Genomic DNA, 26,852 nt, shown 5'->3' with positions numbered 1-26,852 from the left:
AATTTCGATTTTTATTTTATTTTTATTTTATATTTTATTTTGTTAGAGCTATTTTTAATTCATTATGGTGAAATCAAAGCTAATTAGCATTTTTCTTAATATCATTTTGACAACATCGGGTGAAAAAGCATACATTTACACCTGTAGAAATGGCATAATTTTCCTCCTTAGTAAGAAAGAACACAAAAAAGTGATGAAATCACCTAAGTGTTGCTGGTTCTCTCCATGGGTTTAATTTAAAGGAGAAAACAAACTTTCCAAGCACAGCTGTTTGTGCACGGTGCCTGGTCTCAGAAGGAAGTCTATCCTCCCCAGAAATGATTAATAAATAAATTAATCAATAAAATAAAATAAAAGCTAGTGTGAGGAAGAAAATAAAGACAAATGCAAATGGATGCCCACTTTCGACTGGCTGTGAGATTCGGGCTGAATTTTGAATCTTTTTGAACCTGGAAGAGCCAGCAGTAGAAGTGAATATGTGAGAAGATCTGAAAATGGGCCAAGGAGGTCTACTGGGAGAGCCAGTCCCATGGATGATAATCAACAGACCCAAACCACAATGAACATCTGGTAGTGCTTCTGTAATACCCTGTGTTTGATTTCCATCTGGCCAGAAATCTAGTCGCTAGTTGAACAATATTCAGATTTGATTGTACTTATATAGCAGGTATTAAAAAATAAGTTTAGTAACCCCAAAGTAATATCACTTTCTGTATAGAACCTATTTGCTAGATTTGTTTAAGCAGCACTTGTGTGAGAAGTGTGAAACAGCCCTTATTTTGAGAATTTGTTATCCTCTGTCCTCAGAGAGCTGCCACACTCGCCTCGAAACCTACAGGCCAGCCTGAACGCCGACGACAGCCGCAGCGTGGATCTGTCCTGGATGAGACCCTTCGATGGAAACAGCCCCCTATTGCATTATGTGGTGGAGCTCTCAGAGAACAGTAAGATAAACCAAGTGGTTTTTATTGTAAAGAAAATATGGAAACACTTCCAAATTGGAATTATTCAGGTTTGGACATTTTTTGAACACTTCTGGCTGTCAACAGGTGGGTTTTAAAACAATGATCTCGAGCTTTCACTAGGACACCTGTTTGAGAGGAAACTGACGGTTGAAATTAGGAAACAGAACACCCACACTTGGTTCCAGAAGTATTTTCTCATAGGAATTTTGTGTATATATATATACATATATATATATATATATATATATATATATATATATATATATATATATATATATATATATATATATATATATATATATATATATATATATATAAATATATATATATATATATATAATAATTATAAATTTGCAAAAAGCATTCTGAATGACATTATCAACTTAAAACTTGATTGCGTCATTCACAGTGCTCGTGGAAGTGGGTGGGCACTTAAGAGATCTTAAGGCGTGATTTGCTTCTCGTGATTCTATGGTATTCTTGAATTCAGCTTCTCGCATCCATTAAAAATCACCTTGACACCAACTTGATCAAAAGACATTTGAGCCAAAAGTGGCTCCAGAAAAGTAATATAGCTCTGAAATCAAATAATTTTAAGAGTGAAACAGGTGTCAAATACTTCTGGGATCACTGTATAAACCATTTGGTCAGCTGCACAATTTTTAAGCGTGTCCTACTCGGTAATAGAGCAGAACTGGCAGTGTTTAAAGAATCTACTGATCTCAGTGCCTCATTCGCGTCTACCCATAATGCATCTGAATGTTCGGCCAGTCCAGAGAAAGCACTCAGCATGCTACATGTACGAGTTGATCTCAGCTGCTGTCACCCAGTGGTGAAAAAGCCCGTGGTATTACAGAACCAGAAAAAAACACCCAAGTAGATTGATCTTCCAGGGCTGGAAGAGGACAGTGAGGAATGTGTTGGAGTGGAGGTGAAGATTACTGGTGCAGGGTGTAATATGGCTGGGAAGTCCCATTAGAAACACCTTTCAGAGAAAGTGAGAAAAACCTGCTCTCTCTCTGACTACTCTCCCCCCCCCCCCCCCCCCAAAAAAAAAGTGCAATCGAGTGCAATCTGTAATTTTCTTCCTCATTGAGAAGATCTGATTCAAAGGCAATGAGTAGTACTTACAGTATTTTAAGAATCTTGAGATATTTATTCATGAAAGGATTGTTTAATATCTTTTGATCCTAAACGTCATCTCACTCCAAATGTTGTATGGATTCTGTTGTATAATATCTGAAGCTACATGGGCTGGTCATTAAGTGTCGTTAAGTAATAATGGCCATCTTGAATGCTGTGAGCGTGTTATGTAATCATGAGCGTATGACTAATTTGTATAAAAAATATCTTGACAAGTATCATTTGATTATGCTTGATTATGCAAATTGTGTAATGTTATATATGCCACCATGACCACCATTCCACCATGTTTTTAGAAGACAGAAAGCAAGGTTTGATAACACTATAATTACTTTCATTAATATCATTTCCAGAAATGATTACATTTAACAGATCTTTAGTTAAAGGGCCCTAACGATGAAAAAGGCCTACGTAGCCATAACTAATATAAGTGCGATTCATTTCACGTGCAGACTGGTCAGCCTATCACATCAGAGCTCATTTACATAAACAAGTCTTTGATGCAATAGCAGTAAAGGCCTGTTTACTTCTAAAGGCAGCAGCACACTAGACGAGAGGCGCAGCATCGCAGCATGTCATGACATTTTGTTTTAATTTCTGTTAAATAAAAGCCCCTCAGAAGCATGACGCCACACCCACTGTGTCTGTCATTTGCTCCTCCTGCCACAGTATGTATAACCAGTATATAATGTCCCTTGTAATTTTGCTCCTCTTTGTACAGATTCTCCCTGGAGAGTGTATTTGTCAGATGTGGACCCCACCGTGACTGGAGCCATGGTGAAGGGCCTCACTCCGGCCCGCTCGTACCAGTTCAGGGTTTGCGCAGTCAATCAGGTGGGCAAGGGGCAGTACAGCACCGAAACCAACAGGTAGGAGGCCATGGTTGTCAACAGCTGCTTATTCTCATGTTAACCGCCCATCGTTGTAAGATTCAGTTTTTTACACTCAAGCTTGGTCAGGAATAGGCTCATTATGTCCCATCACACTATGGTCTGCTGCTGCCCATCAGCTCTGTCACTGTTTAAGTGTGTGTTTTCTGTCACTGATCCTCCACCCACAGCTCTCAGTATGTCCTGCTGTGACTGATATCACAACACCGTAGGTTTTCTTTCTCAGGTCGTGACTGGCAGGCCTCTGCTCTCACCTCTCGCTCTAATCAGACCCCCTAGCAGCTCGCTTTCGCAGGTCTGCAGCTGTGGGTGTCAGACGCCTCTTTTCCACTAGCTCCTCAGAGTTTTATCTGCTCCTGACATGGCAAAACATGCCATTTCTGTTCCAGGTGAAAAGAAGGTGGTGTCATTTCTCACCCGCAACAGCAATGTCTCACTTTAGAATTAATCACTTTTATTTAGCTGAGTGTTGAGGATGGTTTTTCAGAGATACCCAGCTGTTTAAACCTCTTTCTCAATGCTGGATTAGCTGAAAGCTACGGTAAACAGGTGGGTGAGAGCAAGAAAAAGTTGAAAAGACTTTTCAGTTTCAATGGAACGATCAAGGTAACTATGCATCTGCTTTTGCTTCTGAAAAAGACATTATTTTTATGCTTGTGTGAATAATGATAGTGTTCTAGAGCTGTTAATGGGCAACCAATCTAAAGAAAACTGTGAAATCAGCGTGAGTCATTTGGGTACTATCATGTCTCTGCAGACTTCACATCTAATTCTCTCCCACCCCTGATTTCTGGCTTTTTTCAGCATCTGTTCTTCCAAAATAATGATATAGTGTTGTATGCCTCTCAGGAAAAGTGTATATTGAAATTGAACTTTTAGACTTTTGAGCCCACTCTATAAATCTGATATTTGTTATTGTGTAATTTTCATGTCAACTAGGTTAATATGGAGCAAAATCTGATGAGAGAACACATTCAACTTTAAAGAACAGGTGTTAGTTCTTAACTCTTGTTTAACCTAAATTAATGCTTAACTGTTTCAGACATTTCACATTTTATTTTTTATTTTTTTGCTGGTAAATTATATTCAAGTGCAGGAAGCTAAAAGCAATTCATAACGTGCCATTTTGCTATCATATCATCATGAGTAGGTTGGTCATGAATGCTCGTTTTTGTTGCTGCCTTTTTTAGCTTTTGCATGATTGCCTGGTTAATTTGTGAAAAAAAAAAAACCTGTCTGGCAGATGTAAAAACTTTGTATTTGCACTTTCAATTACAATGACTCATATTACTGATATTGTCTTGTTATATTTTTACTGTCTATGTTTACTTAACTTGACAAATTACTGTTCAATGTAATTTTTCACTGTACATAGGAAATTTAATTGTTTTACTTTTTTCATTTCATTTTGAACATTTTAGAATCTGTATTTTTCAAAAGGAGAGAATCTGATTTCATGATTGCAAAAATACTCACTATGTGATAAAATCTGCACACTGTTGGTTCCAAATATACTTACAAATTTTAACTCACTGCAAACGTGATGTTTCAAATGGAATGCTCATTGCTCACAGATGTTTCAGTGAAGTGCCTGTATTAACTGAGCTTTGGTTGTTTGTGCTTCACATCTGTGTCATTTGCATGTTGATATCAGGTAGACCGTAGAAGTTCCTTGAAGTCTCTTGCTGATTAACTCATAAACAGAAAAACAATTTCAGATATGATATGCGTTATGATATCAAAATCACAAAATCGTGACCCATACCTGGAGGGCTGTTGAATCAGTTTAAAGATTAAATATACACTCTTTAGAGCTGGGGTGTTCAATTAAAGTTATATATATATAAATTATATATATATATATATATATATATATATATATCCAGTTAGTTATGAATGGGCCAGATGTTTTATCAAGCTTTTTTATTATTTTAGATACATTTTTCTTTTCTCTTTGGAGTGTTACAAGCTCTTGGTGAATAAAGATCTGTAAAGTTGCAAAGACTAAAGTCTCAAATCCAAAAAGATATTCTTTATCAAAGTTAAGACTCAGCCACGCCCCCCTAAAACAGCTCGTTCATCATGTCTACGTCACTATGTGGAAATATGTGTGTAATGCCGTCCAAATGTTTACGGTGGTTTCAGTAACCACAGTTAGTGTTGAAACAGCCATGTCAGGGAGATGCTGTGTGTATCTCGGTGTGTATCTCGGTGAAAGCTAAAGCACTTTATTTGGTCTTCCAAAAGTTAATGCATTTAGGAATCTTTCAGATAACCTACAACAGAACAGCAACACATTTTATGGACGACCGTTTGGTGAACCTAGGAGAGGAGGTCATTCTGACTTTGCTACGGCAGTCTGGCGCTTCTGAATCAGTTATTGTACTGTATGTTTTGTTATTAGTTTAAGTTTTTGCTATTGACTGTTCAAATGCAGAGTTTTGCTTGTTGCAAGCACGTGTGTTTGAGAGAGAGACAGAGTCACACAGTGGAGTCAGCTGTCTTAACCGTCCTTGGCTTGTGTACTGCAGTAACCCGGTCGCGCACGGCCATGTAAACACCGGCAAAAACCTGGATATGCTCATATCCCGGTTTTTAAAAACCGGGGATATTATACCTGGGGTACCCCTTTTCTAACCCGAATATTTGGCCTTGTAAACGCGTTTCGGCATATCCCCATCAAAAATGTGTGTTCTGCGCATGTTCTATTCGCAAGGAATCTTGGTCTTTTGAGTCTTTGGATACAGGAAGAAGAATCGGAAATGACGCATATTGCGTCTTACATCCAGACGCTAACCGTGCGTCGCCGTTTACATCGGGATATTGGCGACTGATTACACATTCCATGTATACAGGAGTAACTCTCTCTGCTCACGCATGTAAACGGGTTATCCCGAATGTTTCAGAAACCCAAATAGTGACCTTAACCCGACCATAACCCGAATTTTAACAGCTTGTAAACATAGTCACTGTGTCAGTCACTCCACTCTGTTCTCCTTTCAGGCTTGAACTGATGGTAACACGAAGGACATTATTAACTTTCTTTACATTTATTTTGAACGATGAAGCTCGCGATTATGGAAAGGGGCATTACATTTGCGACGAGTGCTTGCAGTGATCGGCCAATGACAATGCACCGGGTCAGTTGGCCAATCAGAGCAGACTGCTCTTGTCGGAAAGAGGCAACTCATGAAAAAACCGTGTTTGAGAAAGGCGGGTCAGAGAGGACCTACAATAATGTACAGTATTTGAAAATAATGTTGTTTTTTACATTAAAGCATGTCAACATATTCTATTACACCAAATACACAAAATAATGATCTTTAAAAAAGCATCATATGACCCCTTTAAACACAAGTGAAAGGCTTTAATTAAGAATGTTTGGCTCTAGATAAAATAATAGTAGAGGATATAACACCCAAAGATCATTACAGTAAATAAACCTTGAGCACTCATGGTGTGAACCACCATGTTGTTTTTATGCACTGCTTACTTTATTTAGAAATGGTAAAATGGTGCTACCATTGATATTATTTCTCAGCTGGAACCAAGCCGAGGTTCAGGATCAGCATCAGTCTTCTCCAGCATGAATGTCTCCTTGCTGTGACAGACATCTGTCCATTTTGAGCTTATTAAGCAGAGGGACTGAAGATGACAAGATCACAGAAATGCAGCTCTCTCACATTGAGCCATCACCTTCCCACACAGATCTGCCACTTTTTTGGCAGAGCTTGGCAAAATGCATGATTATTCCATTCAAACCAGAAAAGTCCAATATATGATTTTTGCTGATCTGAGCTCATTAACATTTAACTGATCTCACGTTTCATACTGATTATTGACTTTGACCAAAAGTGCACCACTTTGAATGAATCTTAAAAAGTTACAAAGTCTTGTTTATTCAACAAATGGTCAGTGAAAGTAAATATGTAAATACAGTTTAAAAAAAATACTGATTTGCATGATGTAAATATTAAATGTGTGTCAAAATAAAATAAACAACATTTATACAAATCAGAAGTTGTTTGCATTTATTTTAAGACGTCCTTGTTACAGTGTAATATTAAGTTTAGTACTGAGTAATATAATAAAATAATTTAGGATAAGGATTATGGTTTGGTTTAGGGTTATTTGCAAGCAGTTATGCATAATTTACTGTTATTATTATATGTATCACGTAACAAAAACATTGTAAAATAAAGGCTTAACCAAAATATTTAAAAGTGGCTAAATTAAGCTGTCACTTAAATGCTGGTTCGTAGTTATTGGCAAATGTATATATGTCCCAGAATCTGAATAATGATATTGTTGTCCAATTGTAACATATAGTCAAGGAAGGTCGAGACCTCTGTAGTGGGGAAGGCCAGAATTACCCTTTTATGTTAGAAAATGGTTTATTTAACAGTTCTCAAAAAAAAAAAATGCCTCTGCTTAAAAAAAAGGTCATTGTGTTGTTTACATTCAGAAGCAGATGTTTAATAGCTTGTGGCACAGTGCAAGTGTGTAAAACAAATGTGTAAATACTGCATGGCTATGGCAAAAAAAAAAAAAATAAAGTTCTATTTCAGCGAGAAGTCTTTCCTTACGGCCATCATTAGGCAGATTTACTGAGCACTGTCTGAGAAAAGCTCCATGATATTGGTTATGGAGGGCATTAATTATGAAATAGACTTCTGGGAAGAAATAACAAAGTGTGGTCAGAGGTTTAAGAAGACTGACAATAAATCTGAACGGACCCAATGATCCTATTAAACTTTAATGCAGATTTAACTGTCCATTAGGATGAAACGCAAAGGGCAGGATGAATCTATGGGCATTATTAAGCATTCAACACTGATTCATTTTTAAACTTTGTTAATTAAGAAAATGCACTTTCTGTAGGTGGAATGAACCAAGTATTCCTCACAGAAAACCATTTATGTTTGTTAGCAAACTAGCATTTAGAGACCAGCCATTATGACATATTTGACATTACCAATGTTCACAAAGCCCACAAAATCATTAGCATTTCCCACAAAAGTTGTATACTATTTCATTACGAATCTGTTGTGGTAAGATCCAGTAAGGACCAATGGGGTCTTTTGTAAACAAATGTTGTAAAACATTTCCCAATTTTGCGATTGGCAGTCCCAGGATAAATAAAGGACTGTGAATAAAGTAATAAATAGGGTCTATATTAATGCATGTGTTGCATTTCAATACATCGATATCAACAATACTTTTCAATGTCTTTTTTCCTGTCTCAGAGATTTACAGAGAGAAATATGTTGAAGTCTGTTTGCACTTTGATGTTTGCCCAGAGCCTCTGCATTTTTTAAAACATCTCACAAAGTCTCAGTCAACAAATGTGAATTGAGACCCTTTAATAAACTAAAATATAAGCTGGAAAAATATATATTCTACTCTCTTAGGATTGAACAGAAATAGTGCTGTTTAGCGTGCTCCTTCTTTGTTAAAAAGCACTCACATTGGGGACAAATCCCTTAGCAGACATGCACAGCATACTGTGGCCTACCTTACAACAAACCATGAGATGCTCTTATCTTTAAAAATGCTTGGTTTATTTGTAATTCCAAAGCTTGAAATTTCAATGAAGTGCTTAGCTTGAAAGTGCTGAGCCAACAAATGCAATCTTGTATGGCTGTGAATGCACCCAAGCCAGTTGCCACATAAGCAGCAAACCTCTAAAATCAAACATCGAAGGACAGAGACTTTTCCAAGAAAGCCTTACTCGATTCGCACAAGAGAAAATGGAGCAATGAATCAGTTATTTAAGAATATTTTGGTGCCCTGCGGAGTGTGTACCTGTGCTAACAATGCTCTTACACTTTCTCCCCAGATTGATGCTGAGAGAAGAACCGCCCAGTGCTCCGCCCAAGAACATCGTAGCCAGCGGCAGAACCAACCAGTCCATTATGGTGCAGTGGCAGCCGCCTCCAGAGCCTCAGCTCAATGGAGTCTTGAGAGGCTACGTCCTCAGGTGTGACACACACAAACCATTTCACAAATAGAACTTGACTGATGAAATGTGCAGAAATATGAATGCTGGTACTTCAACAACAATGCTATGGCTTAAGTTAAAGATTTTCTATTGAGTCATTTTAGACTTTATATTTATGATTTTTTGCATTTTTTTTATTTTTTTTTGTATAGGTAACGTGTTTATTTCCTTGAAAAAATGTCAGTTTGATTGAGCTATCCAACAAAGCAGCACTGGCTCAACCAATAGCGTGGGTTTGGGGTGGGACCAACTGGTTCTGTGACCAATGAAAGTATTTGGGAAATAGATTTGAACTCATTATAGTAATGTTACTTAAAGTTAGTTAATATATTAACCATCAATGAGCATTTCATTAATCTTTGTTAATGTTAGTTAGTAAAAATGCCACTCTTCAGTTGTTTTTAAAAAGCTCAGATCCATTAAACTATTTTTACAGGTACAACTTTTAATTTTAATAATGCATTAGTAGGTGTTGAAATTAAGATTAACCAAGATTAATAAATTCTTAGAATAAATTCTATTGTAAGTTAGTTTTTTAATTAACATAGTTAAGTTAACAAATTGAATCTTATTGAAAACTGTCACCATTATTTTTGTAATTCCAGTTTGTACCACTAATGGAACAAGAATCTGCATTTTTAAATACATGTTTATTCATTTGGCAGTCACTTTTGATTAAAAAGTGAAGCTTATCATGGGGCCAGCAATGTCAGTTTTGATTGCATTTGTCGTCCCATCTAGATAATGCAGTTGACCTTTCACTGCTGTTTTAGTACAGTTGTAGCACATTTATAAGCAAACTGATTTAAAAGGAGTGTTTGACATGTCTATGTAATAGTAAATCTATCACGTATATGTGAATGTGTCTTTACGCATTGTTAGGGCCATGACACACTAAGCCAATGTCAGCCTAGTTTTTGCAGTTTGTTCCGCATGGCTTTTTTGTCTGATTGAGCATATTGAATTGCCATCGGAGCCCATCAGCAAGCAAATGACGAGGCTCCAGAGGCTTTGTTTACAGTCTGTATATCTGCAATCCTAACTTTTTCGACTGACCTTTTTAATGAACTGCTGGTTGTTCTGCTAGATATTTCCTTTCACACTGCAGTATGTATGTGCAAGTTATCATTGTCTGTAGTCATTGAGGTGTGTTCAAGCGCAACTCTTTTGCCCAGACAAAGGTGAGGTGACTCCACAGTCGTCTTTCATCCTCACTAGTTTTTTATTTATTTAGATTCTGTTTGTCTGGGCTTTTGTATGAAAAACCTCAAAAAAAAAAAAAAGAAGATGTTTGTTTCACACAGCTTTGCCATCACACAAATAAATCACATTTTAAAATATATTCAAATAGAAAGCAATCATTTGAAATACTAATAATATTTCACAATATTAATGTTTTACTTTCTTACATAAAATAAATGCAGCCTTGGTGAGCATATGAGACTTCTTTCAAAAACATCATAATTATTCCAAACTTTTGAAAGGCAGCATATGCATACGTTTAGCCGGCGAAGACAAACACAGTAGAAAGTTATGATTGCATGATGGTTTATTTCAATGTATCCACTCAAAATTTTAGCATTTTAAATGTTTTATTTTACACCCAACAGAGAAGATCAACCAATTAAATGACACTTAGTTCTGTTATATAGTAAGAGCTTGGATGCATTTTATTAGCAGTGTTTGACCCCTCTTATCCTCCTCAATGGATGTGTTACTGTTTTGCTATTATGCTGTTTTGCTGTTTTTAATAGCATTCCCCCATTGGTGGTGTGTTTAACACAGTTTCTTCCCTGAAAGAGAGCTAGTGTGTGCCTAATAATTATACAGCCTGTGGAATGACTTCTAATGGCACAGTGACCTGGAGGAAAATCGTTGTCGCTCACTGTTTGGACATCGATCGCCCTGATGCAGGTACCGGCTGGCCGGGCTCCCTGGAGAGTACCAGCAGAAGAACATCACCAGCCCTGAGATCAACTACTGCCTGATCACAGAGCTCATCATCTGGACCCAGTATGAGATTCAGGTGGCCGCGTACACCGGGGCAGGCCTGGGCGTCTTCAGTCAGCCTGTCACTGAGTACACGCTGCAGGGAGGTGAGACCTTGTTTCTCTGTCACACTCTCAGCTTTTTTTATCTTCCTTTTTTTCATTACTTAACAGTTGCCGCTTCTATCAGCCTCTGAGTTTTCATCTATTCCTTTCAATCAGCGGAGGCAGGAAGCGTGCTGGTTTGAACCCTGTTGATGCAGTCCTTGTTTACATGCCACGCTGAGGTCAAATTTGCCTCCACGTATACGCCACATTTATTTTAGAGCCCTCTTCTCAGACGGCTAACTTCCACAATAATCCTCTTCAAAACAATTATGTCAATTATGTACAAGGCCACTTTTCTCTTCAGATAAAGAAGAATTTATCTCAGGAAATTCAGAGTCCTCTCATTTGGACATTTTGGATGATTATCTGGGGAGCGGCAAACGCAACGACTCTGCTTTGAGAGGCTCATCTTTCTAATTATTTTAAAGAGACACAGAGACATGGTTTGCCAAACCAACTGCCATTAACAGGAAAAGAAGAAGCTCAAATGTGCATGTGTGATGCGCGAGAAAAATTGAGATCTGTTCTAGCGCGTAATACACGTTTGAGCTTTTGTATTCAGTATATTTGATGCACATTTTTGTAACGATCACTCATTAATTTATCTTTTTATCTGCCATCTGAGTCATCTTTGATAATGCGTTGCTATTGGTTGAGTCTTGATTCGGACTTGACTGACAGACTGGCATTGTGACACAGAGGCTTCATGCTTTCTAAACTTATCTTCACTTTATGTTGCAATTACTTAATTTCAACATTGATGATAAGAAATGCTCCTTGAGCAGCAATTTAGTATATCAGCAGGATTTCTGAAGGATCATTTGACACTGAAGACTGGAGTAATGATGCTGAAAATTCAGTTTTGCATCACAGGAATAAATTACATTTTAAAATATATTACAATAGAAAATAATTATTTTAAATTAATCAGAATAATGCTGTTTTAACTGTATTTTATGATTAATTAAATCAGCCTTGGTGAGCATAAGAGACGTCTTTCAAAAAACATTAAAACAATTTACCAATCCCAAACTTTTGAATGGTAGTGGATAAATGATGTCTGCAACAATAATGTTATTTACTACTAAATAACCTTCCTTTGATGAAATAATTTAATTAAACAATACATTTGATTGACAGTTTTATCAACAACACCAAGGCTACACATGTTTTATCCAGTGAGGAATTTGAGGTAGGGAATAGTGCCTCTGAAGAGCAGAGATGCCACTGCATAATGAATGTGTTTACACCGCTTTAAGAGAGGGCTATAATTGGCAGACTTTTGAAAGATAGTCTTTTGATTCAAAATAAGTCAAAGCTTGACAGGCAACCTGAAAAGATCAGCCACAGAAGAAGAAAAAACACACACACACAACTCCCTTACCAGGCTTTCATGAATATGCTTTTTGTATGAACTTTCCTGCCAGTGCTTTTAAGAATGTACACAACCAATTCCACAGAAAATCTTTAAAAGTATGAAATTCAGTTTTGTGTGTGTTATACAAATACATCAAATGCATAAAAAGTGTTCATACAGCCAATGTATGGCAAGCAATCAAGAATCATGACTCTGTTGTCATATTGTTTTGTTGTGTTTTGACTTATATAAGACTTAGGAGTCTAACACACAGTGTACTTGACTCTAGTTCCTACAGCGCCCCCTCAGGGTGTGGAGGTCAAGGCAGTGAACTCAACCATAATTGAATTTACCTGGAATCCACCACCTCAACAGTTCATCAATGGCATTAATCAAGGTTACAAGGTAAACTCAGTTGTCCTGCACTGGTTCCATTGAGTCCCTGTCATATGAAGAAAATATGATATGTTTTGGGTTGGTCTGTCCCTCAGCTGATGGCGTGGCCTGAACGATCTCCAGAGGATGTTATCACCGTGACCATTACCCCTGATTATCATGGGACACGTCACCTCGGTTACATCAGTGGTCTAAAAAAGTTCACCTGGTACATGACCTCAGTGCTGTGTTTCACCACACCTGGGAATGGGCCCCGCAGTGTCCCCAGACTGGTGCAGACTCATGAGGACAGTAAGTATCTGGACTGTTAGTCTCTCAGTCCATACTCCAGGTCATAAGGATGTATTTCTGTCTCTCGCCGAATCATATTATTTAATAAAAGTAGTGCTCGGAATCTGATTGATTGGATTTACATAAAATAAGGACATATTTTCTGTCTGTCACAAAACATGTTATAAGCACAATTAAAAATGTAGAAACAATAACACTGTTGCATGAACTTTTGAATCCTTGTTTTAATGGAAGCTTCAGAGATAATTAAGTTGAACAGAATAGCTCAGAACAAAATGTTTATTTTTTCAGTTGCCAAGAAAGCAAACCCCAAAAAACACTCTTCAGTTTTAATATATGTAGCTCACTAGTAGCCAGCTTTTGGCCTTAACATCAGCATCATGACAGTGTTCTTGCTCTGAAACTGTGCAGGGGTAGTTAGAGGGTGATAAAATACCAAATTGCAAAATGTCTTATAAGACTGCTTAGACTTAAGTACAAATACTACTCTCTGGGTCAAGCCGATATAATTAATTCTGCAGGCATCTGTGACACTACTAGTAAGAAATTAGGGAGGAATATTTGGTTGGAAAAGACTAAACAAAGAGTGAACGAGGAAAAAGCAACAATGTTTGTGTATGTGTCATTGGGGTCTTTGTTGTGGTTCATTATGAAGGGATTAAATCATGTTTTATTTCACATGTTTCATAATTAGAGTTTGGATTTGTCTGTGATCAGCACAATTAGCCTACAGTAGAAAGAGTTTGTTTAGAAACAAAGAGAAGTCTACAACTAGGAAATGTGTTTGCGTTTAGTTCCAGGCCCTGTTGGTCGCTTGAGCTTTACAGAGATTTTGGACACATCTCTGAGAGTGAGCTGGGAGGAACCTGTGGACAAGAACGGCATCATTTCTGGTGAGTGTTTATGACCTTTATACTGTTTTTATTGATATGATACTGTAGAAATAATGGGCAGACATGTCATAATAATAAAGGAAAACACTTATATTTTGTAGCAATGAATCTGAATGAATTTATATGCCCCAGTATTTGCAAAATCCAGTTTTGGGAATAATGAATTGTTCATTAGAGTTCTGGTTACTGTTGAATGAAATCTAATATGCCCCCCTCTGTTAAAATGTAGCTGAACGTTGCATTAGAGAGAGCAGGTGAGCCTGTAAAGGAGCTCCATTTTCATTTGGCAACTCTTGGGTGTTCGTATAGCTTTATTAATGGATACACTTCTATTTAACACTTCATTGAGTATTTGCACAAAGGCAATTATGGCGTCGTTGTTTGCATTCAGTTGGCAGAAACAATTTTCGCCCCCTGTTGCATAGCTGTAAAGGATGCTTTTGTGATTGTGTGTGTGTGTGTGTGTGTGGGTTGGTGGTTGTCTCTCCGTGTGAGTGTGTGTGGGCGCATATGTATGTGTTTTAGTATTCCAGGAGTGCTATTTACAGTATGCATATTGTGCTGGAATCATTACCTGCAGGAACGAAAAACAGAAAACAGATCAAAGTAAAAGAAATGTTAACCAAAAGATCTGTAAGCATTGAAGTAACATTCCATCATAAGACAAGAACATTGTTCAAGCCAGTTAAGAACAATTCCAGGTCATAAAATCAAAAGAAGAAATACTTTTTCGGACCATTAAATCATTGCAATTATTTTAAAGAGAAGTAAGCGCTTTTTCCACCTAGTTATCATTACTGAAATAAATAAATAATAAATGTAAAAAATATATATTTTAATTGTATATTATTTATATGATTTTTTTTTTTTTATGAAAGTAAAGCTTTATTCAGCAAGCATGCATTTAATTGACCAAAAGTAACACTTTACAACACTTTACTTGACAGTAAAGAGAATTATTTACAAAAGATTTTTAATTCAAATAAATGCTGTTCTTCTGAACATTCTGTTCATCAAAGAATCCTGAAAACAAATGTATCATGGTTTCCACAAAAGTATTAAGCAGCACAGCTGTTTTCAGCACTGACAGTAATAAGAAATGTTTCTTGAGCAGCAAATCAGCATATTAGAATGATTTCTGAAGGATCATGTGACACTGAAGACTGGAAAAATGATCACAGGAATAGACTGCATAAATAAAAAAAGATCAGTTGTACTATTTCACAACCTTTCAGTTTTAACTTCTTTTATAAATTTAATCAATTTAGTCTTGACCGTAAGACATATTTTTTTTTAAAGCACTGTAACATTGAGAATCTAATAAAAATCTTTGAAAATAATAAAAAATTGAAAAACTTGGCAATGAGAAGACATTAATGTAAATAAATAGTAAGTAAAATATTTCTACAATGCAAATATAATGTCATGAAAATCATGTCACAATGCAAATCATCTTAAAATCAAGTCTTAAAAAATACATGGGTTTATTTTCTGTATGCAAAGTATAAGATATAATTTCTTTTTTTCCCTCTTTCTTTGTTTTGGCATGAAATATGACCAGAACAGCACACTGTCATGACAGTCAGTCATGACATCTCAATAATGCGGAGAAAGAATTAGATGTGGACTAACGAGGCAGCAGTACATTGATACTGGACATACAGTAGATGAAGCAGAGTGAGTTGCTGAACAGCTAGATTGAGAGTGTGGAGACGAACGAGGTCAGACGTACATTAGACTAAATAGCTCCTGTCTATATCAATTTACACAGCATTGTTGCTCTTTGAATGTTGCCTAGGCCTGTTCTGCAGCGGGCTCTCCCAGCACAAAGCTTGATTTATGAGCGCCTCAATGGAAAAGGACACTCAGCGATTGGAAACAGTGCTGACTTTGGGAGAAAATACTCCCAATAAACAGCAAATTACATAGAATCTCTGCTGGCTATTAGTCTCAGTTAGATGAGGGTTAGGGGGCAGGGCCCTGGGTCTACACAACCCTACAACAGTTCCCCATTTCACCCATCTCGTTTGTTAAAGAGAGATTGTTTATTTCAAGTTCAAGACCTCAGAAAAATCCCTCTTGCTCTGGTGAGTTGTCATCCCAGGTTGGACTTGGATGAGATGCCTCAAATTGATCCATTCCCATGGGTTTTGAGCTGGAAAGTGAAGTAAACTCAAATGACTTCAAGGTTTAATGAATGTGTTGGTGCTTTGCAGGTTACCTGGTGTCCTGGGAAGTTCAGGGGAAGAACCAATCACGAGTGGCGAGTACTTTGACCAACACCACATTAGACTATAAAGTCACCGGCCTGACGTCCCTCACTACGTACACGCTAGAAGTGGCAGCTATGACGGAGGCGGGCGTAGGAACTGTAACTTCCTCCACCATTTCATCTGGAGTGCCACCAGGTCTGTCGTAGCTTTTGAACATAGACAATTAAAAATAAAACCTGCATTACTGGAGCTACAGTAGTTTTCCTTATTTCTGCATGAATATTGTAAACTAGCAATATAAGAATGTTGATCTTTTAAGTTGGTCTTTTTTGCTCGGGAACCGCAAAGTTGTTGCCCATGTGCTGCCATAAATCAAATGTGGCACTGAAGGAGAATTATTCATTTGCAGCGGATTTAAATCAGGCTTTCTCTCGCTGAAAGCAGGCGAATGCTGAACTGGCCGAATGCCAAGCCGAAACCATAATGCCTGCTGATAAATTGCATATTGCGAGACATTAGGGAAACAGACATCTACACATCTCAGTGGGGATTTCAGGCAGATGTGCGACTATCGTTTGTTATTTGATTTAATTCCAGTTTAATTTCATCAAAGGTTTCCTCGAACCAAAGGAGACTTTTTATCTCTGGACTTCAAAAGAATCACTTTTTTTTTTTTGAGTCAGTCCCTCGTGTGACATGGATCTACACAGTGTTATTAAAAATATTCCAGCCATGACTTCGAAATGTTGAGTGTTATTTACTTTAGAAGGCATCTTCGTGGATGTTTTGTGGTTATTGATTGTTGGGACGAGTGGCTGTTGTATAATAAGTGTGACTTTTAACTTTTGGTTCATTTCGGATTCGCGGCAGAACTTCCCGGGCCTCCGTCAAATTTGGTTATTTCCAAGATCAGTTCACGATCTGCTACGCTGAAGTTCCGTGCAGGGGATGATGGGAAGACAACCATCTCCAAGTGGATCGTTGAGGGCCAGGTGAGTCATATTTCAGTTCTTCTTTATCCGATCATTATCCGCCTACCATCACTCTGGCCTGAAGCTGTAAATCCGCACAGTGCTCCCTGATGAGTCTTCACCAGCAAACAAAAACATTTTACATGATAATGAAACGTCCCTGCAGTGTTGAGCAAAGCACTTCTGATGATTTGTGCAGGCTTTGTCTCCTAATCCTAGGAATGTGCATTTCAGCTTTTTTGACAGCTTGATGGATAAATCAGTTGAGTTCTTGAGGATTTAAGTTGAAGCAAAAACCACCTGATCTATTTTTATTTGACAGTGGACAGTGAACAACATTTTTGACTGTTGCACGGTCTCACAAGAAAAAAATTAATGAATAAATTAAAACTAGCCAAGTTCTTTTTTTATTCTGATTTGTGATCAACAAGATTTTTGGCTCTTGTCTCACAAAACAAAACAAAACAAAACAAATAAAATATATATATATTTTTTTTTTTTTGGTTTTTGGCTGTTGTATACTAATGTTAATGTTAAGAAACAAAACAAATGTAAACTAAAATAAAATAAAATAAAACCAGTACTTGATGATTCAAAGTGGGACAGTGGAGCAAAAAAAAAGTGCTATTTTTATTTGTATAGTAGGTCACCAAACTAGATTTTTGACTTTTGTATTGTGTCTAACTAAAAATAAATAATACATAAATAAAGAATCAGACTAGTCGGGTTCTTTAGGATTTAAGATGGGACTGTGAAGCATAAAAATGTTGTGCTTCTTTTATATTTTTTGGTCTATTTACATCAAACAATGGTTTTGGTGTTTGTTTTGTGTCTTACAATAAATAAAGAATGCATGTTAACTTTAATAAAAAATGTTAACTCATAATCTCACATTGATTCAGTCAATCTGCTCATCAGTTTAATATATGCTTAATGTTACACCGTGTTCATTTAGAAGTTTAAACACTCAAACCTGCATCCAGCTGTTGTCACAGGGCTTTAAAACCAGCCAGCATGGAGACTTATCACACACACTCGATTCACTTCCACTCAGCACTTCCATTTCAACCTGAATAACAGCAAGTTCCAGTTGTGATCGCCCTCCACGGCTCAGAAATGTGTTGAGAGTACATCCTCACCCTTTCCGCATCGCCTGCGACTTTTTGCAAAAGTGATGACAGATTGAATCACGTCTCCTAATTTGTAATCGACGTCAACTCTCTGAACTTGACGGCGCCAGCCCGGAGCTTGCGAAAGGAAGCATCTGCTTTTCATGTGGCGGCACTTGAATCCCAGAGTTGATTGAGGCCGGGCTATCTGCCGCTGCAGAAATCTGTCACCGAGAGAGAGAGAGAGAGCCCCTGGAAACGCACCGGCTATCAAATACAACGGCAGTCTCCAGCATAAGGTGCCACACGTCCAACATCTATCACGTTGGCATAAATGCTTACCGCATACAGTACACTCCACTGGTCATAGTAAATCTTCCTGAGTGCCATGAGCTTTGATTGGTTTAGACTTGGCTCGCACACTGTGTTTGAAATGGGGCAGTGGCTGGCACTGTCCTGGACTCAATTGAAAAGCTTTAACCTCTCTCCGCTCTGCTTTCCTGCTGAAGGCCCGTTCCCTACAAAACACTCTAGGAGGCTTTGTCCTGTGACATACCGGGTATAATAAAATACAGAGTGGGGACTTTTCTTCTCCTGATTTCATTTACTTTGCTGCTTTGGACAAATGCTGAGCGATATCGTTCTCAAAACAGGGCTGAAAAAGGACTCTTTTCGGATGTTTGAAAATGCCTAACAGCAGTTTAATGTCCAGGTAGTCTCTTATAGCCAGACTACTGCCATAAAATCCACTGCTTATTCTGATGAAAGATCACCCATCTGACTGATACATAAAATGACTAATCGCTTTTATTTTGTGACATTTTTAGGACGTAAATCTCATTTATCGACTAAGTCTTTAACAAATTTTAAAGATTTTGTAGCAGCCCTAGAACTTAAAAACATGTTTTTTTGTGTCCTAGTGATAAATGAGTGAATACTGATTTGCAGTTTTAATCAGCTGGATTCTTTTTAATCTATGTATAGGGCTGTCAAAATCAAGTGTACAAACTTAAAATATTTATCACATATGTTTAATGCAGTAATTTGTTAAATGGTTTATTGGAAAATATTTATTGTGAAAAACAACCCCGTTTGAAATGAACTGAAAATCTTACTCTTCAGATTTATTTCCCTGACATCACTCTATTAGTGGGTAGAAAAATAATTATACAAAGTGAACATCTTCCAGAGATTGTTCTAATCATTTGTTTTGGGTTTATTACAATGACAGTACAAAAGCCAATTATTTTAAGATAACATGTTATCTTTAAAATAATAATAATATCTAAATAATAGTAGATATAATACTAAAATAACTGTCTTTTATGTTGTTATTTTCTTATTATAAGACAATAAATGTAAAGAGTAAGTTTTTCAATTTATTTAAAAGATGTGTTTGCTTTTCACAGTAAATACAGTTTTTAAAAACATATTTAATACATATTGTAAGTAAGTACATTATCTTTCAACCTTTACACTTGTATGAATGGGTCAGTTTTAGAGATTTTAATAATACAAAATGCCTTTGTTTTAATATATCGGGTCATTTGTTGGCACTATTGTAACAGCAGGGCTCTCTTTCTTCAGGTGGGCAGTATCGGTGAAGAGGAAGAGTGGAAGGTTTTGTACGTGAAAGAGAATGACCCTGAAGCTCAGGTGCTGGAGGTGCCCAATCTCACACCGTTCACACACTACAGGTCAGCGCTGTTTCCCTACAAACACACATTGAATGCATTCACACAGAAATTGCCATGTGAGCAACATTTTCATTTACTTTCATCTGAATGAATACACTTTTTAAGTGAGCCTAATCAAATTAAGACATGTAGATTACTCCAGTTACAGTTGCATTACTGAAGACATGTATTCATCTTAATCAGATTATAATTCTGTGCCTGCGTAAACAAAACGAGCGGTTCACAGTTCAAGTCGGCACACTATATGGCAATGTTTTCGCTTTTGTATTTATGCTTCTGATCTTGTTATTTTCTGCTTCTCTCCCTGAGGATTCCGTCAATTCATTCCTTTCTTCTTTCTTGTTCTTTCTGATCTTGACGTCTTTGTCTTACGCTGAAAAAAAAAAGACAGTTGAACTTGCACAGAATTGCTGAGACATACTCTGTGCATTAAAGCTATTTACACACAGATACCACTTCAGAAATCACTACACACTGCAAGTTCTGCAAGTGACAGTCGCATCTGAATGATCGCTCTGTGTGTGTACAGAATACAACACGGTGAAAAATCACTCCAGAACTTGCGATGGTTCACATTGTGATAACCATAGCTACAATATAGCATATGGCATCTTGTGGATGTAAGTAACAAGCATGGATGCCAACTGTTTCTGCCAAAAGAAATAATAGAAACTAGAGACTTATTCATATTTATAAACTGTTTTGTATATTTGCAAAATGTGATTCATAAACGCATATGCAAGTTCACATTCGTCAGAAAAGTTTCTATATTTGAAAACATCAGTTCACCATAAACTAATTCATATTCACAAACTATGATTACCAAATGCACAAGATTCACAAATGCAAAGCACAGTTCATAAATATCCAAGTTTGTTTGCACATTTCTGAAAGTTTCTGCATGTACAAATAGATTATTGCATCTACATTTGCAAATCATCATGTGTGTGAATCGCTTCGGATTTGTGTTTGCCCATTTTCAATAGGGACATTCTCTTAAGCCAAGATGTGAGATTTCTATTCATCCAATCATATTAAATATACTTGTAATCGAAAAAGAAAATATACTTCTACTGTACTACTATACTTCTTTATATATCGATAGATAGATAGATAGATAGATAGATAGATAGATAGATAGATAGATAGATAGATAGATAGATAGATAGATAGATAGATAGATAGATAGATAGATAGATAGATAGATAGATAGATTTTGCTCTATTTGAAAAACGTAATTTATTTAATTAAATCTTTTAATCTATTGACAACACTTATTTTATATTCATCCCTATATTATAAATGCTGTATGCCAGAATGCGCTACAGATCTACTTTTTACCATATTAAAATTATATTTTGTAAAATTAATAATAATTATCTTTGTACAGTACAATGCATTTGTCACATGTAAACTGTTTCATTTTGATATTGTCTTATTTATGGCTTGCCAGTAATCGCATTATTTCATTCAGTGAATATAAAGATATTGCTGTTATCTAAACAGGTTTAATGTCTGACTTCATCCGTTTGTTTCAGACAGCTTGAATCATCTTTGAGCTTCATGATGAATTGCTTGCCTCTGTGTTTTTCTCTACTCCGCAATTTATGTCAGGTCTTATGGATGTTGCTGCAGCCTCTCCATTTGTTCTGCTCACTGATAAACTTTGATTTCATGGTAATTGGTGCAATTATAAAGTGAACTGCAGTGAGCACATGCCCCACACAGGGTTCCTCTTAAACTCTACTGCCATCTACTTTCCCTTTGGGAAGTCTTACCAGTGTTAAGTTTTAACGAAGTAACTGTTTAACTTGGTGGTTACAGGTTCCGAATGTGTCAGGTGAATATTGTGGGCCCGAGTCCGGTGAGCATGCCGTCCCGTGTAATTCAGACCCTGCAGGCTCCTCCAGACATGGCGCCTAGCAGCGTGACGGTGCGCACGGCCAGTGAGACCAGCCTCTGGCTACGATGGGTGGTAAGTGGCATTGGGGTTAAAAATCTAGGCTGGGGTTAAAAATCTAGTATCATCATTGTGTCCTTGAGGAAACAACTTAACCTCAGTTTGCTTCAGAGGGCTGTAGAGTAAAACTAGATGAGTAAAGTTTGTAGAGAAGCTTTAAGTTGGCTTGAAAAAGCCTAGCCAACAAGTTTGTAGTTTTAAAACCTTAAAGTTTGAGGGTTTTCAGTTTTAACTAATTTGAAGTAGTTTTAAAGTTTTGAAGGCAATACAGTTTTCAATTCAATTCATAGATAGATTAAATTCAATCAGATAGATAGATAGATAGATAGATAGATAGATAGTAAACTAGCATATTGCTAGCATAATTAGCAAGTTACTAGCATGTTGTTAGCATGTTTCCAGCATGGTTAGCATGTCGCTAGTATGTTGCTGGCATTATTGGCAAATAAATTGCATGTTGTAACTAGTACGTCATTAGTATGATTAACAAGTTACTAGCATGTCATTAACATGTTTCTAGCATGCTGCTAGCATGATTAATAAGTGACTAGCATGTCATTAGCATGATTAGCAAAGTTACTAACATTTTGTTAGCACATTAGCTAGCATGATTAACAAATGGCTAGGATGTATTATGTTGTTAACATAATTAACAAGTGACTAGCATGATTAGCAAGTTACTAGCTTGTTTCGACCATGATGTTAACATAATTACCAAGTTACTAGCATGTTGTTACCATTATTAGCAAGTGACTAGCATTTCGTTAGCATGTTTCTAGCATGTTGCTAGCATGATTACCAAGTTACTAGCATGTTGTTAACATGATTAGCAAGTGACTAGCATGTCGCTATAATGTTGCTAGCAGGATTAGCAAGTGACTAGCATATTGTCAACATATTTCTACACTAATCCAGCTAAAACCAGTTTATTTCATTTTTAAAAAAAGCAGCTAAACCCAAAGACCAGCCTGACCTGCTAAATTAGCAGCCAAAACCACTTTAAAACCAGGTTGAGAGAACAGCCAATCAGCTTAGGCTGGATTTAGCTTTTTTTTCAGCATGGAGTTGTTAAGGTTTGCTATAGCAATAGACAGCTTAAATACACCAGAAGTCTTATTGTATAAAAGTTTTCATCCCCTCAATGAAAGTCTATGGGCTTTTAGTGTCTGGTTTATGTAATCCATAAGTCGGATCAGTTAGAAAAGATATATTTTCATGCCAACTTAACCATACTCATCAACTCTTGAAGTATTTCATAACTATCTCTGTGACTTTTATCAATCAAATGGTTGCTGTTAAGATATAAGATACTTCAAAGTTTAATAGGTATAATTCAGCAGATTCATATTATCTCTGAGAAATATGAGCTAAACTAGCTTATTCAAAAATTCAGGGTCTTCCTTTATTTTTTTGTTTCTTTCACAGAAGGAATTCAAGGAAGCTATTACATTGTATCTTTCAGTCCTAGTGTTCTGACAGACTGTCATTATCTTGTATCACACATGAATGCAGGGTAGGATGTTGAAAGCAGGGTGTTTTAGGCATCTATCGATTTTCAGCTCATTTAAAGACTGCTGACATGTGAGAGCTAGTGCCTAAATTGAGTTTCCCAAATTGAAGCTCTTTACCTGTCACATTAAAAGCACACGAGAGTTGATGTTTTGCCAGTTCATGACATCTCACTTATCTTTTGGCACCCAATCAAAATCATTCAGTTGACTTTTTGGGGGCACTTAAATGATATAGCATTATTAAATATGCATATTAAATATAAATATGAGATTTATTGGAGCATGTATATTTAATTGGGCTAGGCTGAGCTCAGCTTGCTTGCAATGATCAGGACGCTGTTTTGTTATGGAGGCCACACTGTTTTTACAGTTTTTTTTTTTTTTTTTTTTTTTTTTTTTTTGTCTAATGAAAAAAGTTCTTTAAATTTAGTCTATATTTTGTCATATTCTTTATTTTTAGTCTTTATTTTATACCCTGAAGGGTATATCATTTTAGTCAAGGAAAATAATATTTAAACTGAAGATTAAATGTTAAATGAAAAGTTAAATGAATGAGTTCTCATTTAATACAATTATTAATAACTTACAAAAAGAAGAAAAAAATATTACTGAACTCAAACTTTTGAATGGCAGAATGTAACATAAAATGACCATAACACCATAAACATTTATTAATTTAAATATGTAGGAATATATAAATAGATTTGTTGCAATTACCAAAATACATGTTGTGCAAACTTGATTTGCTTCACCATGTGAGAAAAAAAAGTGTATCATTAACTTTATAAGTACAGATGATTAATCTTTATATAAACAGTTCACTGTTGAATTATTTAAATAAATTCTTTCTAGATTTTTCTTCTGTAGAAGACATTGTTAGTTCATTGTGTTAGTTCATTTCTTGCAGTGCTGTTTTTTCCTTGTCATTAAGCATATGCTGTATGTGTTCATTAAAATAGTTTTTCCTCATCTTCATTACCGCTGATGAAATGAAAACACTCTTTGTCAAGCAGCATCTCTGTCAGTAATTCTGGTGACTTATTACGAGAGTGATGTTTCATCGCAGCCACTACCAGAGACCGAGTACAATGGGAACCCGGAGAGCGTGGGCTACAGGGTCAGAGTGTTGCGAGCGGACCTGCGGGGCGAAGCCAGCACACGCTCTGTGAATGACAGGCTGGAGAGGGAGATCACCCTGGAGGGGCTGGAGGAGTGGACCGAATACCAGCTGCAGATCCAGGCTTTTAATTCCATAGGCTCCGGACCCTGGAGTGAGCCTGTGAAGGGACGCACACGCGAGTCAGGTGAGGACACCCAGTCAGTTCTAACACGGGTTGGTGAGCCCAATGGGACACAGAGACATGTCTGCCACTGTGGTGCAGAGACAGCATCTTGAAATTTGCATTTACAGGACAATCATGTTCTCAAATGTAAACAGGTGGTTCACAAATTGAAATTGTATTTCCTTTATGTGATCACTATAACAGCTCCTCACAGCACACTCATGCTCTCTGACTCGAGAGCTGCTCTGAATGCATGCCTACACTGCAGATAAGAAGCGAGGTGATTGGCTGCCTGATGTCGCTACTTATCTTTACCGTTGCTCCCTGCAAGATACACTCAAGAAAGATTTATGGCCCCAAATGGCTTCAAAAACATGATGTTTTCAAAGTGAAGTGTGTCATTTCTATGTGACTGCTGATATCAGACTGAATTCTAAATATGTTTACATTTCTTGTAAACAATGATATTGATGTTTACACATGCACAAGATAGCACCACAATTCCAGGGTTTTGTGGTTTGCTTGCTGGGCATTGCTGTACAGTTGTTAAGATGTTCTGAACGATTGCTAGCCCAGTTCTAAAGTGGGCCAGATAAATTAATCATTTTATTCCATAAGATGGTATTATATTGATCAATAGTGACAGTTAGGACATTTATGATGTCCTAAAACATTTCTATTTCAAATAGACGCAGTTATTTTGAACTTTCAAGGAATCATGTAAAATAAATGTATATCAGTTTCCTCAAGAATATTAAACAGCTGTTTTCAACATTGATGATCATAAGAGAAGTTTCTTGAGCAGCAATTCAGTATATTAAAATGATTTCCAGAGGATCATGTGACATTGAAAACTGGAGTAATGCTGACAATTCATCTTTGCATCACATAAAATCTCTATTTTAAATAGCAATAGCATTACAAAATATTTTTGATCAAATAAATTCAGCCTTGGTGAGCATAAGATAATAATAAAAAAAAAAAAAACATTTTAAAAATCTCAATGACCCCAGACTTTTGAACGTTAATGAACTAGTAAATCTAAGAGTTTATTTTTTTCTTCCCATTTAATTATATTTCCACAAGGTGAAATTTTGTAAGTCTGATCACTTTAAATAAGAGTCAACCTCCTTTCAAGAAGTCACAATATTTGAGAAGTTTCTTTAAGTCCATTACCCTCAGTATGAGCAAGCACCACCAATGACTGTTAAAAAAAACAAGTTTTAGCTACACAATTCACAAGTCTTCCACGGTTTTGGATGATCAGGTTATCTCACCAGCAGATCATCTACAGGACAAGCAGGAATACACCAAAGCTCCGCACGATGAGTCAGTTAATATATATGTGTGTATTGGCACGATTGTTCAATTAATAAGCCAATTTCATTCATCATTATAAGTAGTAATAGGCTGAATTGCAAATAGGTAGCCTATTTCTAAAACACGCAATGACTATCTATCCTTACATTTTTATATATATGTAGCCTAAACAATAATATTCTTTTAAACTGTAATCCCTTTGTTTTTAATATTTGGCATGTTTGTGTGATGTGCATACCTGTGTGTAATAAGCAAAGTCAATGCGCACTGTGGAACTGCCAAGAGGCGCATGTTCTACAAACGCGCTCTTTCAATAACAAAAGTATATTGCATCATTAACTTTAGACTTTAGACCAGGTTTGAGTTGGTCTATGGTGCAGTCTGTTTTCAGCTCCTTAAAATAGCATTGTGCCAGAACACACCTCTTTTTTAGACCAGCATGCCCATGGGCGCACAAATGGGCGCAAATGCATTTGCAAATTAAACGACTTGATGCTGGACGGGAAAATGCGACCAGACTGAAGCTAGCAAAAACACACTTGAGCTGCACCTTGCGTCGCATTGTGCCGGGTGTATGATATGATGCCTAGCGTTAAAGATTTGCTATCTTATAGTGGTCTGTTCAATGTCTCCTCACAATCATACTCTTGTTTACTGCTCACATGCAAATGCTGTTTGTTTCTTTTTTTCCCTTATGACATTGGAGAGGTGACTGATCCTCGTGAGTTTACTAAGTATTCGAGGCCGTGTGTTAAG

General features: G+C 36.8%; 1 protein-coding gene across 1 annotated transcript in view; it reads left to right on the top strand.

Moving 5' to 3' along the window:
* Positions 1-807: 807 nt before the first annotated feature.
* LOC113081415 (protein sidekick-1-like) overlaps positions 808-26,852 on the top strand; it is a gene marked incomplete at its 5' end in the record, with an annotated part of 60,516 nt that continues 34,471 nt past the window's right edge. Inside the window, 12 exons of the mRNA XM_026253518.1 lie at positions 808-944; positions 2,830-2,977; positions 8,838-8,978; positions 10,914-11,095; positions 12,742-12,857; positions 12,944-13,139; positions 13,934-14,032; positions 16,249-16,440; positions 17,116-17,237; positions 19,913-20,022; positions 21,847-21,997; positions 24,560-24,797. Coding sequence (XP_026109303.1) covers positions 808-944; positions 2,830-2,977; positions 8,838-8,978; positions 10,914-11,095; positions 12,742-12,857; positions 12,944-13,139; positions 13,934-14,032; positions 16,249-16,440; positions 17,116-17,237; positions 19,913-20,022; positions 21,847-21,997; positions 24,560-24,797 — 1,832 coding nt within the window. The remainder of the gene's footprint in view (positions 945-2,829; positions 2,978-8,837; positions 8,979-10,913; positions 11,096-12,741; positions 12,858-12,943; positions 13,140-13,933; positions 14,033-16,248; positions 16,441-17,115; positions 17,238-19,912; positions 20,023-21,846; positions 21,998-24,559; positions 24,798-26,852) is intronic.

This window comes from Carassius auratus, unplaced genomic scaffold, assembly GCF_003368295.1.
Source record: "Carassius auratus strain Wakin unplaced genomic scaffold, ASM336829v1 scaf_tig00034336, whole genome shotgun sequence".
Classification (NCBI taxonomy): Eukaryota; Metazoa; Chordata; class Actinopteri; order Cypriniformes; family Cyprinidae; genus Carassius; species Carassius auratus.
Note: the sequence above shows the minus strand (reverse complement) of the source record. Positions and strands in the feature narration are given on the sequence as shown.